The 13058-nt window shown below is 44.0% G+C and overlaps 1 protein-coding gene across 1 annotated transcript; it reads left to right on the forward strand.

Annotated features, from left to right (window-relative positions):
- Positions 1–3001: 3001 nt before the first annotated feature.
- On the forward strand, positions 3002–11619 carry LOC143718313 (tripartite motif-containing protein 16-like). The gene is made up of 6 exons (XM_077209370.1): positions 3002–3668; positions 4067–4162; positions 4248–4481; positions 4874–5033; positions 5184–5231; positions 9367–11619. The coding sequence occupies exons 1-6, from the start codon at positions 3096–3098 to the stop codon at positions 9900–9902; spliced, it is 1647 nt and encodes a 548-aa protein (XP_077065485.1). The 5' UTR covers positions 3002–3095; the 3' UTR covers positions 9903–11619.
- The last annotated feature ends 1439 nt before the right edge of the window (positions 11620–13058 follow it).

The raw sequence follows: 13058 nt of genomic DNA on the forward strand, positions 1-13058 counted from the left end.
AAGTAGATCTTGGGTCAAAAAAGGTTGGGCAACCCTGATGTAAACCATGCTAGTACAATTCCACTAATGCCAACATAATTGTCTAGTCTATTTAATAGAATGTTGTGATCGATAGTGTCAAATGCAGCACTAAGATCGAGTAGGACTAATAGAGAAATACAACCACGATTGGATGATAAGAGCAAATCATTTGTGACTCTAATGAGAGCAATCTCAGTACTATGATACGGTCTAAATCCTGATTGAAAATCCTCCCCAATACCATTTCTTTCTAAAAAGGAACATAGTTGTGAGGATAGCATCATCGAAATAACTTGGCATCACCAACACACGTGTTCAAGATGAGAAACATAATTCACCACAAAAACACTGGAACAAACCGAAAACTTCTGGACCTGCAGTTGCAAAAGGGTCTGACAGTCCGGCACATGACAAACATCACATTAAATGATGTTGGACCAGCAGTATTAAAGCTGCAGTAGGGTGTTTTGAGAAAACGTTGACTTAGCCTGAAAATTTGAACAAGCACAACTTACAGGTCCAACCCCCCAGAGACGCGGGAAGTCATTTTCGACAGGGGGTGCGGGGGTGCTGGGGGGAAAAAACAGCCCTCCCTCCACACCTTCACAGGTTCTGCTCATTAGCAATCGCACCACCGGCCTCGCGCCGTTCTCTCACATCCCTCGGCCGTCCTGTTCGCCACGGGACGAAACATCAACAATATGCTTTACATTGACTATGGCCTGCCCATACTTTGACTACAAACTTGGCCCTCAAATCATTATGTATTTTGCAATACATGTAACTTTATAACGTTGCACTCTTTCTATAAGTTATAAATAGCTTGTAAGATAACATTAATATAACGGTGACTAACGTTACAGTAAATAATTATTCTAGCGATATAATGCTAGATAAGGTTTGCTAGTACATTATATCAGCAACATGACAAGCCAGTGAATTAGCAGGTTTCAATTGTTGCCCACCACAGTGCGTGACATTTTATCTACATGATATGCTGCTATAGCTTTGACACCGAGTCAATGGGCTCTGTCTAATTCTTTCTTTTTCGCTTGTTTGTCGTCATCGGTCTTTTTCCTTTTACCTCTTTGTGTTATGACCAGGTGCCACTCGAGAAATTGGCAGTTTAGGTTGTTTCTCCGCCATTTGCACAGCTGCAGCACACCGGCAATCTTGAGTTTGAATGACGGTACACGCTCGCGCTGTGCAAGAGAGGGGTGATCAGTGCGTACGTGAGCGTGATTGACACTGCTAAGACATTCCTCCTGGCTCTGATTGGTTGTTTCTGACCGGGAGCGGTGTATTTCTGCAAATGGCAATAGGCAATAGGACCACTGGGAGGAGCCAGAGGAGCTTGATTTTTTTCACAGATTATCTGTCTCATATTCTACTGTCAGGACATGACAGTTTTAACAAATATGTAAAAAAAAAAAAAATTTAAGTTACCTACTGCAGCTTTAAGTGAGTGTGAGGTACACAATATTACCACATATTACAAAGCCAAATGAGGTACAACTTTTTGTACTGAGGTAAAATTTTATCCCAACCTTGTCATCATGTGATGAATTGTTTTTGTAAATATGACTCATCTTATACATCATGTCTGTATTAGTGTATGATTCAACTGTTCCCTAGGGTCTAGTATTAAAAATAATAATAGAACAATCGCAATAAATTGCACAATCGAATCACTGTACTTGTAGAATCGCAATTCTTAAAAATCGCAATACATATTTTATTTTTTATTTATTAGTTTATTTGTCAGGGACAATGCAGCGCACATTATTACATACATAATTATCATAGGCAAAGCCATAACTAAATGTGTTGCATAAAAGGTTTCTTGCCAATAGGCTAACATTGACATTTTACACAATCCCGACCACATTACACAAAACAACACATCACATCCAGCACCAACAAAAATGACTCAATGTCCACATATTTGATTTTCTTTCAGCCAGTGTTTCACCTTTCTATTAAATGTTTTCAGGTCCGTTTCTGTTTTTATTTCTGTTGGTAAATCATTCCAAAAATGGGTCCCTATCACTGAAAATCTTGACTGGCCAAAAGTGGTTTTGCGCCCCTCTGCTATGCAGTTACCACCCGCTGCTCTCCTAGTGGCAACTCTCCTTGTGTTTATTTTTGTCACAAAAGGACAGAGTACGGCTGGAGCTAGATTATTTGTGCATTTAAAAATCAGCTTAAGAAAAGAAAACTTAATAAAACTATCAAAATCTAAAAGCTTGTATTTCTGTACAATTAAACAGTGATGCCACATAATTTGTTGCTGATCCATAATTTTCAGTGCTTGTTTGTATAATGATATGATGAGTTTGACTGTTGTCTGGAAGGCTTGGACCCATATAGTAACACAATAAGATAAATGAGAGAGTATCATAGCATGAAAAAACAACAAAGCTGCCTTGACCGGTATAAGATGCCTAATCATTCTAAAACAGTTTAGGTTTGTCCGGACAGTCTTACAGAGTTTATTAATATGTATATTGAATTCGAGTTGGGAATCCAGAATAATACCTAAAAATCTAAATTCCTCAACTTCCTCTATTGCTTCTTGATCTATTTTAATAGTACATTTAGCTTTTCCTCTAATTGAGAAGCACATAGATACCGTCTTTTTGATGTTAAGCGTTAGATGATTGTTTTTTTTTTATTATATTTTTTATTTTATTTTTTTTTATATCGTATTGGCACCCAAGTATAGTGATAGTATTGAATTGGGAGATAGGTGTATCGTCCCAGCCCTATGAGGAACTGGACACAGTTATCAGTCCTGCGGTACCAGTGACGTATTTATGAAACAGAATTACTGAATTATGAAGAGTGTTGTCCTGCTTCTCTGTAACTTCTATTCTTTGAGTGTGTGTCTGAGACTGATTAAACACAATGTGTGTGGGACAAGGAGTGAGGAAGCTGCTTTACAGATACACCTGTTTTGCACACGTCACTTAAAAACAGAACCAGGAAACAAGAAATCGTTTCAGTTCAGGGAAAGAGAAACTGAACAGTAGTTGAGCTGTTGTGAGTTTGTGTCTCTGTATTTATGCAGTAAAATGGCAGAAGCCGGGATTTCTCAGGGTGAGTTTGTGTGTTCAGTGTGTCTGGATCTCCTGAAGGATCCAGTGGCCATTCCCTGTGGACACAGTTTCTGTAAGATCTGTATTACAGACTGCTGGGATCAGGAGGATGAGAAGAGAGTCTACAGCTGCCCTCAGTGCAGACAGACCTTCAGTCCAAGACCTGCTTTAGCTAAAAACACCATTCTGGCTGAAGTGGTGGAGAAACTGAAGAAGACTAAACTTCCTGCTGACTGTTACGCTGGAGCTGGAGATGTGCAGTGTGACGTCTGTACTGGAAGAAAACACAAAGCCGTCAAGTCCTGTCTGGGGTGTCTGAACTCTTACTGCCAGAATCACCTTGAACAACACGAGAGTTACTTTAAAGGAAAGGGACACAATCTGACTGATGCCACTGGACGACTGCAGGAGATGATCTGCCAGAAACACGAAAAGATCCTCGAGGTTTTCTGCCGCACTGACCAGAAGTGTATATGCGTGTTGTGTGTGATGGATGAACATAAAAACCACAGCACTGTATCAGCTGCAGCTCAGAGGACAGAGAAACAGGTATGAACTTGAAGGAGTCTCTTAATACTCATTTACAGGCTCATCATTTTGTTTAAGACTCTACTAGATACATTTACATATTTAATGTCTGTTTTCACCCTCTCTGCCTGAACGTTGTTTTAGCCCTAGAAACAGAGACATTATTCATAATACATTCTTTTGTGTTGTGCAAGAGAAAATCATACAAGTTTGGAAAGACATGAGGATGAGTAAACAATGAAAGAATTCATATTTCTGGGTGAACTATCCCTATAAAATTTATGAAATAAATTGATTAAAATAACCTTACCATGCAAGATATTTAACCGCTCAATCTCAATACTTCACCGATACTGGATTCATAATTTTTTAACTGATGATTTGTGTGATGTTTCTCCTGTCATTGGTTTGTCCTTTAGCACCAGCTGAAGAAGACACAGAGGTCGTTCCAGCAGAGGATCCAGCAGAGAGAGAAATATCTTCAGCAGCTGAGAGAGGCTGTGGCGTCTCATAAGGTGAGTCTGGAGAAGAAGAGAAGTTTGAGATGTCTCAGTCAGGACTCACTGAAGACACTGTGTGATTGTGATGTGTGTGTAACAGCGCTCTGCACAGACAGCAGTGGAGGACAGTGAGAGGATCTTCACTGAGCTCATCTGCTCCATTGAGAGAAGCCGCTCTGAGGCGACACAGTGGATCAGAGATCAGGAAAAGACTGCAGTGAGTCGAGCTGAAGAACGACTGGAGCAACTGGAGCAGGAGATCAATGATCTGAGGAGGAGAGACGCTGAGCTGGAGCAGCTTTCACACACACAGGACAACATCCAATTCCTGCAGGTAACAGAGATCTAGAAGAACAGGATCATAGTGGACTTGAGCAAGAGACTCACAGAGAAACATTTCATGAGAATGAGCCAAAGACTTTATCAAATCTACTCAACTCTGCCATGTGACACCATTGATGCACTTGATCTTTTACATTAATGTTGTTGCCAGATGTTTGATCATACAAGTGTTTTCCTAGAAGTTCACATATAGTGTAAGTGGCAAACGCTAGAACTTGTAGCTGTAACATGATGTAATCATTATGAGAAGAATGAAGCTAATGCTGTGAAAGTGCTGGATTGAGGGGAGTTACTAAAGATCAACAAGAGCTGCACAAATCTGACAGTAGTGCAGGTTATTGATAAAGTGTGGAGGTGATGAGCTTTGATTTCTGTTTTCTGTAGAGTTTCCAGTCTCTCTCAGCTCCTCCTGAATATACAGACGTAAATGACAATCCCTTCAGTTCTCTCTCCTCTTTTGATGGCGTGAGAGAATCTGTCCTTCAGCTGAAAGACAAACTGGAGGATTTCTGCAAAGTGGAGCTGAAGAAGATCTCTGAAAGAGGTAAAGTCCTGGAGATTCTGCTCTCAGAAATGATCCTCCATCATCTCATATCATGTAGAAGATCATATTAGAAATGTCTTAGGAACGGATGCAGGGATCATTTTCTCTTGACATGATAATCACACTCTTCATGTCTGTTGATTTCCACAGTCACTTTCACCAACATTGTTCCAAGAACCAGAAACGACTTCCTACAATGTAAGTCACTAAGAAAACAAGCAGAGAAACTCACTGAGTGCTTTCTTGTTCTTCCTGTAGAAGGTGAAAGAAAACATGACTGTTGAGATTTAGAGTTGATCATGAAAATTAGCAGTTCCCCTTCGAGGGAACTCGCACTGCGTCGTCGTCATGACGACACTTTGGGGGACGCCCCCAGCATAGCGCGTCTGAAGCATGAATTAAATCTGTCCAATCCTGATTGGTGCTGCGTCATGACGTAGTAGATGACGGCATAACCGGAAGATACAAAGGGACGCCCAGCACACACATTAGCTTTTTTGCTCTTCAGCTAAAGCGCTCTGTGTGATCTCTTTGTCATATTTACTGTTGTCTGTCCCATATATATTTGCAAGTGATATCAAGCACAATATATGAACATGTCTAGCGAGTAGTTTAGACGGTGTGTGCATCCGTGTCCGCGCTACATTACAGGCACCGACACACACCAGCTGTGTGTGTATTGTCTGGGCGCGTAGCACGCTAGAGCGGCTCTCGAGGGAGCCGCTTGTAGCGAGTGTGAGAAGCTGCCGCTCAGGGCTTTGCGCTCGCGGCTGGCCGTGTTTGATGAGTCAAGCGGCCAGGCTCGCGAGCCTCACGGTTCTGGGCCCGCGGTTGCCGAGGCAGCGCGACGCCGCAGATCGCGGGGCTCACAGATGGATCTTTCAGCAGGACACGGGACTGCTTCGGCATCTTCCCGATCCTCGGCTGAAGATTCAGATGTTCTCCCGCCCCGTGTGGAAGCTTGCGATGCAGTTTCTTCCCGCGAGGTGGATGAACAGATGCTTCATTTATTTGGTTCTGATGAATCAGATGTGTTAAGCATCGGGGTGGGTGATGTGGAGCTTAATCCACCGCTTCACGCACCCGCTCAAGAGGAGCTGGTGGATGTTTTGACCCGCGCTGTGGCCAAATTAAATTTAGACTGGCCACAAGAAGAACCAGAAATTCAGCCGTCTAGTAAGCTGGATGAACGGTTTTATAGGCGCCGGTCTCAACCTCCACGCCGGGGCCTTCCGTTTTTTCCTGACTTGCAAAATGAGTTGTACAAGTCATGGGAAAAAACATTTTCAGCTAGGCTCTCCAACCCCCCAGTGCTCGATTTCTCTAATGTGCTGGGGGCGGCTGAGCGTGGGAAAATGCCTCGGGTGGAGGAGGCTCTCGCGAGTTATCTTTCCCCCGAGGCTGCATCTTCCCTTAAGGCCCGGGTACCAAGCCATGCCGCGATACATCTTCGCTGGTGGGCAGAGCTTATATGGCGGCTGGGAGGGCTGGTAGCTGCCTGCACACTATGGCGGTCTTGCAGGCCTATCAAGCTGACCTCCTTAAGGAGCTGGATGAGGGCGAGGGTCCCTCTCCTAATGATATCTTGGAGCTGAGGAAAGCCACCGACCTGTCTCTCCGCATCACCAAGGAGACGGTCCGTGCCATCGGCCGCTACATGGCTGGTATGGTGTGTGTGGAGAGACACCTTTGGTTAAATTTGTCGGGGATGAAGGAGAATGAGAAGCATTTTCTTCTCGACTCCCCTATTGCGCCTTCTGGCCTGAGAGGTTTCAGGAGGTGAAAAAGCAGTCGGAGGCTTTCCGTCAGTACCTCCCTTGCCGCTCTGGCTCCTCGGGGAAGGCTGCCTCAAAAGGGCAGCCTCAGCCGCCTGCCAGCTCCTCCCACCGTCAAGTGCAAAGAGAGAGTGTCGCCGCCCGCGCCCCTCCCGAGGAGGCGCTCTCGAGGTAAGCCTTCTGAGCCTAAGGTTGATCTGAGAACCGTCCTTCAGGCAAAGAAGGCTTCCTCCAAGCGGTCCTAGTCGCGGCCGGACCGCTGAGAGCTGCCCAGGAGGTGGACCCAATTAACTGCCCAGTGGTTTCAGTGCTGGAGTTCCTCCAAGATCGTTTCTCCCCCGGTCTTACCCCCTCCACACTTAAGGTGTATGTGGCTGTCATTACGGCTTTCCACTCGCCTATAGGTGCTGGGCCTTTGGGAAAGCACCATATGGTTGTAAGTTTCCTCCGTGGGGCTGGTAGAATGAGGCCTGCGGCTCACTCCCAACTCCCGACTCCCAACTTGGGACCTGGCGGTGGTTCTTGAAGGGTTGGCTGAGGCCCCCTTTGAACCACTGGAGTCGGCTGAGGCAAAGAACATGACCTTCAAGGTGGCCTTTCTCCTTGCCATCACCTCTCTGAGGAGAGTGCGGGATCTCCAGGCCTTGGCTACAATGCCAACTTGCCTGGAGTTTGCCCCTGGCGGTGTTAAGGCCATCTTGCATCCGAGACTGGGCTATGTGCCCAAGGTGCCGTCTAGTGCGGCACGGTCTGTGGTTCTTCAGGCCTCCCATCTTCCACCTCATGGGACGGCGGAAGAGGGGAGACTTCACCTGCTCTGCCCAGTCAGAGCTCTAAGGGTTTATTTGGAGAAGTCTTCTCAGTGGAGGAAGTCAGACCAGTTGTTGGTGTGCTTTGGTTCACCCAAGAAAGGGCTGCCTGCATCTAAACAGGCAATCAGCAATTGGATTGTCCAGGCTATAGCCACGGCTTATGAGGTGCGCAATTTGCATTCACCTATGGCCGTGAAGGCACGTTCCATCGGGAGCATGGCCTCCTTGGTGGCCCTCCTTTCTGGCGTCTCGCTTCAGGAGATCTGCAAGGGCGGCCGGGTGGGCCACCACGCACACCATCATACGTTTCTACAGTCTGCAACTCCCCGTGACGCCAGGCGACAGAGTGCTCGTGTCCTAAAGTGTGCCTGGTCTTCCAGCTTCACACTAGGGCGGGCAGGATTACGGTGTGGCATAGTGCGCATTACGTTCCCCAAAGTGTCGTCACGACGACGATGCAGTGCGAGTTCCCTCGAAGGGGAACGTGTCGGGTTACGACTGTAACCCTTGTTCCCCGAGAAGGGAACGAGACACTGCATCTCGTCGCCACACCTATCACGGTCAGAGCGCTTGCTTCATCGTGCTGAGCGTCCCTTTGTATCTTCCGGTTATGCCGTCATCTACTACGTCATGACGCAGCAACAATCAGGATTGGACAGATTTTTTTCAAGCTTCAGACGCGCTACGCTGGGGGCGTCCCCCAAAGTGTCATAATGACGACGATGCAGTGTCTCCTTCCCTTCTCGGGGAACAAGGGTTACAGTCGTAACCCAAAACGTTTTTCAACGGGGTGTCCGGAGAACATCATATCTTTTTTAAAGGCACGAAAATGCCAAAGATTTACGAGATGAAACTTGTAGGCCTAGTTTTACAGACAGGGTTTAGTTTAAGCCAGGATTAAGCCTTAGTTCAATTAAGGCATTTAAGTAGCATTTATAAACGTACCTTATAAAAAAACATTACTGGTGTGCATCTTGAGACAAAACAATGGCATTGATATATTTTAAAATATGCATGTCCAAGTTACTCTACGTCAGGGGTCACCAACCCTGCTCCTGGAGAGCTACTGTCCTGCAGATTTTAGCTCCAACCCCAATCAAACACACCTGGACCAGCTTATCAAGCTGTTCAGGGTTACTTGATAATTACATGCATGTGTGTTGGAAAAGGGTTGGAACTGAAGTCTGCAGGACAGTGGCTCTCCAGGAGCAGGGTCGGTGATCCCTGCTCTACGTAATTAACGGTTTCAGTGCCATATTTCTAAAGCGGTTATTTAACACTTAGAAACATAATTTCTCTTTACATGCTTTTTAATTATATTTACAGTAGGTTAATAATAATAATATACACCAAAATATATATTATAAATAAAAATCTATAATATACACCCCCAACAAAAAGTTTTGGGTCGGTAAGTTTATTTTTTAAATGTTTTTGAAAGAAGTATTCATTTATTTGATCAAAAATACAGTAAAAACAATATTGTGGCATATTATTACTAATTAAAATAACTGTTTTCTATTTTAATATATTTTAAAATGTAAAATAATAATGTGGAATGGGTGGAGGTGTAATAAACAGAATAATAATCAACATCAATATTCAGAGAAGACGATTAGACAATATTATTTTACTAAGAGGGGTGTGTGAGGGACCTGGATGATGAATAATGATGATTTGCACAGGATATTAGACACATCTGACATATTCATAATTCCTGATTCTGATGTGTTTTCTCTCCATCAGATTCTCATCAGTTCACTCTGGATCTGAACACAGTGAATGAATACATCAATCTGTCTGAGAGGAACAGAGTAATAACGGTCACTTATCCAGAGCTTCAGTCGTATCCTGATCATCCAGACAGATTTGATTATTATGAGCAGGTGTTGTGTAGAGAGCGTGTGTGTGAACGCTGTTACTGGGAGATTGAGTGGAGTGGTGGTGTGTTTGGTGATGTGCATATATCAGTGTCATATAAGAGCATCAGCAGGAAGGGAGAAGGTAATGAATGTCGGTTTGGATATAATGATCAGTCCTGGAGTTTGATCTGCTCTTCCTTCAGTTACTCATTCATACACAATAGCATAGAGACTGAACTCCCTGTAGAGTCCATCAGCAGTAGAATAGGAGTGTATGTGGATCACAGTGCAAGAACTCTGTCCTTCTACCGCGTCTCTGACACTATAAGCCTCATACACACAGTCCAGACTACATTCACTGACACACTCTATCCTGGGTTTGGGTTTCATTATAATGGATCATCAGTGAAACTGTGTTGATGAATCAGAATAGACTGTTGAGAGATTCTACCCATAATGCTTTGAGCTGCATGATAAATCAGTAACAGTTAGATGTTTGAGTCTCTGGTTTTTTTCTTCACATTAATAATCTTACATTAATACTTCAGCTGAACTTATGTCACTGAAATAACATAAAATGAATCCTCATATAGACAGTAAGATCATTGTGTGTGTGTGTGTGTGTGTGTGTGTGTGTGTGTGTGTGTGTGTGTGTGTGTGTGTGTGTGTGTGTGTGTGTGTAAATTACCTTTCGATTGAAAATGTATCGTTAAATAGAAATCTGTAGTAAAATTGATAAATGTCAGTTTATTAATAAATGTGAAATATGTAAACTCAGATCCTCTGATCACAATGTAAACACTTGATCAGTGAAAGTATGAGCACAATTATTCTGTTCTAATCCAGTTTACTGTAAATAAACTTCCTCCTGAACAGACCTGATGCTCTGACAGCTCAGAGAAAAGATAAATCAGTTCAGTCCAGATAATATATGAGATCTGAATGAAGGAAAACTGTGACCTGAACTCTGAGATCAGTCCAGAAGAATCCAGAAGAATCAGATCATTACTGTGACCTGAACACTTCACTCATCGCTCCAGACTCCAGTGTGCCAGAAGCTGTGAAGTGTGTCACTAGCTGTGTGCCAATTCAGGGGGCGATTGCATCACAGCGGGTCGACAAAGGCTTTCCCAATTCGAAGGCTGTGTTGCCAAGTCCGAGGTTTTCCAGTGGAATTGGGTTGCTTTTAAGTTGTTGCCATGGGCAAACTTTTTCCCTGTGGGTTAATTTCCGACCCCGTAAGTATGATTTCGGCGCTCCAACACCCTAAAACATCCCTCAGACTCACAAATCCAGTAGAGAATAGTCTATGGAGAAGAGCCGATGGGCTTTTTGGGCTACTTTTGTTGCACAGACCTGGAAACCCTACCTATCGTCCTTCTTTCCCTGGGCAGCGAAGGATAGAACGAGGAACAGCACCAGGCGAGAGAAACGAGACCGAGAGGAGCTGATCCAGATATGTAGAGGACATGAAGTTTCAGATAGGAGATCACAGGAGAGCAGGGAGAGAATGAAACAGATTGATAGAGAAATAAACTTTTGGTTATGTGAATTAAAATTTGTAAATGAAACAATCGTATAGCCTACATTACTTTTGCGTGTCAACTAATCCAATGGAAAGAATGAACGTCATGGGGGGTGACGTCATGACCAGGAAGAGATAAAAGCGCATGCGGTGCAACCGTCATTAGGGATTTACCGGCATTTCCCTTTCGCAGGGAAATGGAATTAAGGATTCAGACTTCTGGACAATGTGGTATTTATTTTCAATCCTCTCTATCCATTAGTATTTCAATAAATGTAAGTGAAATCATTAGTGCAGTTTTCAAAAACTATATTAACACAACCATATGTAAATGTATATAGGCAGTGTGTTTTTGGAAGTGAGTTAAAATTAATTTTGACAGGTTCTTTGTCTCTTGTATGCAATAAAATAACTATGGTATTGTAAAACCTTATACATGTAATGTTTTTGTTCTTTAATAGATTTTTTTTGAGTCACTCATTTTTGGTAGACTAAGTTTTGCACAAATATGTAATAAAGCAGAAATGTAAACAGACATTAGAAAAAGGAAATGTACGTTTATTTATATATAAAATGATTGATTTAAAATGAAATAAACATATTTACAATATATACATTTTGTGTCCTTGTTTATTTTGTCTGTCCTCTCTTGACTTCCTCCATCCATTGTGCCACGGTTTTCCCAGAAGCCTTTGCACAGAAGTGCATGCCCCGGAACTGGCTGTGGCCAAATTCTTTAGTCTTTGGCTGGCCACACTTTTGGCAAATGAACTGCTGAGGTATTTGCCGTTTTCTAGGTTTCAAACCTTGAGCTGCAGCTGCTGCGGCTGCCTCTGCCAACTTCCTTCGCCGCCACGCTGTGGTCTTGGGTACCCTCTTTTCATCTGGCGCTGCAACTGGAACAGATGCTCCTACAACAGGAACGGGCGCAGCACCAACAGGAACGAGCGCAGCACCAAAAGGTATGGGCTTAACTATAGACGCAGAAGGTACAGGTACAGACGCAGTGGCAGAAGTAGGCTGTGCCTGGAGGGACTTTAGGTGTAGGTCTGGCTATAGCTGCTGCCGTCAAGCCCACTGGAGGAGGCTGGCCTCGAGAACGCGTTGCTGCCTGTCCGGACGCATCCTGAGGTAGTTCAAACCCAAAGGATGAGTGTCAATGCTGTATCGTTTCCAGTAGTTTTGGCAGTACCGGTGGGAGCTGTTGAGGGGCCACCAAAGGAGCAGTAAAAGTTTCAATGTCCTGCTGCAACACCTCCCCATCTTGCCTCTATACAGTCATTGTGCCTGTGTACAGAAAAGACAATAATTATTATTTGTGTTTAAAAATGATAATGAATATGAAAACAGATGCAAACATGAACAATTAATTACTAAACCTACCACTGGGAGACGGTGAGCTGGTTTAGCTCAAAGAGTTTTAAATTGGTCCGAGCCATGATTCCGGTGCTGCTCAGGACTATATCACGGATCAATCTATAGTCCCTTGTGACAATACCCCATCGGTTTAACCGGACACCGGGGATGGTCTGACCGGCAGGGTAAATCCTGCAGAGAGCCAGACAGATGGCTTCCACCAAACGGCTTGTGCTGGGCCACTGAGCCGGTCCACCTGCACCATGGAAGCATCTGCAAAGTGAAAAAGGATCAAACAAGTGAATAACATTGATTATGAGACTGGTTATAATTATAGCCAAGATACAAAGAACTTTCAAGAGAATTAAATGGTAACGAAGTAACAGAAAGTGAGAAAAACAAAAGCAACCAGTACTTCTTCAGACTTACAGTGCCAGGGGTCACATTGGTCTTTGAATGGCTGACCTTGAAGCAACCCTTCAGTTGTCTGTCACAGTGGCGGGGGGTATAGATGAGAGGGGCCTTGTCATGATCTTACATGTTGTTCCACAGCATAACGATCTCACCCACTTTACCCTGAGTGACAAACCCCTGATGGCACAGGGCAATCAGACTGTTGGCCAGGCGAATAACATGGTCATAACCAGCTTGCCCATCTGGTCCCACACTCTCCGTCTGTACATGAAAAGAAATGA

The sequence above is a fragment of the Siphateles boraxobius genome, unplaced genomic scaffold (assembly GCF_051911475.1).
Source record: "Siphateles boraxobius isolate OS27281-9 unplaced genomic scaffold, OSU_SipBor_1 61, whole genome shotgun sequence".
NCBI lineage: Eukaryota > Metazoa > Chordata > Actinopteri > Cypriniformes > Leuciscidae > Siphateles > Siphateles boraxobius.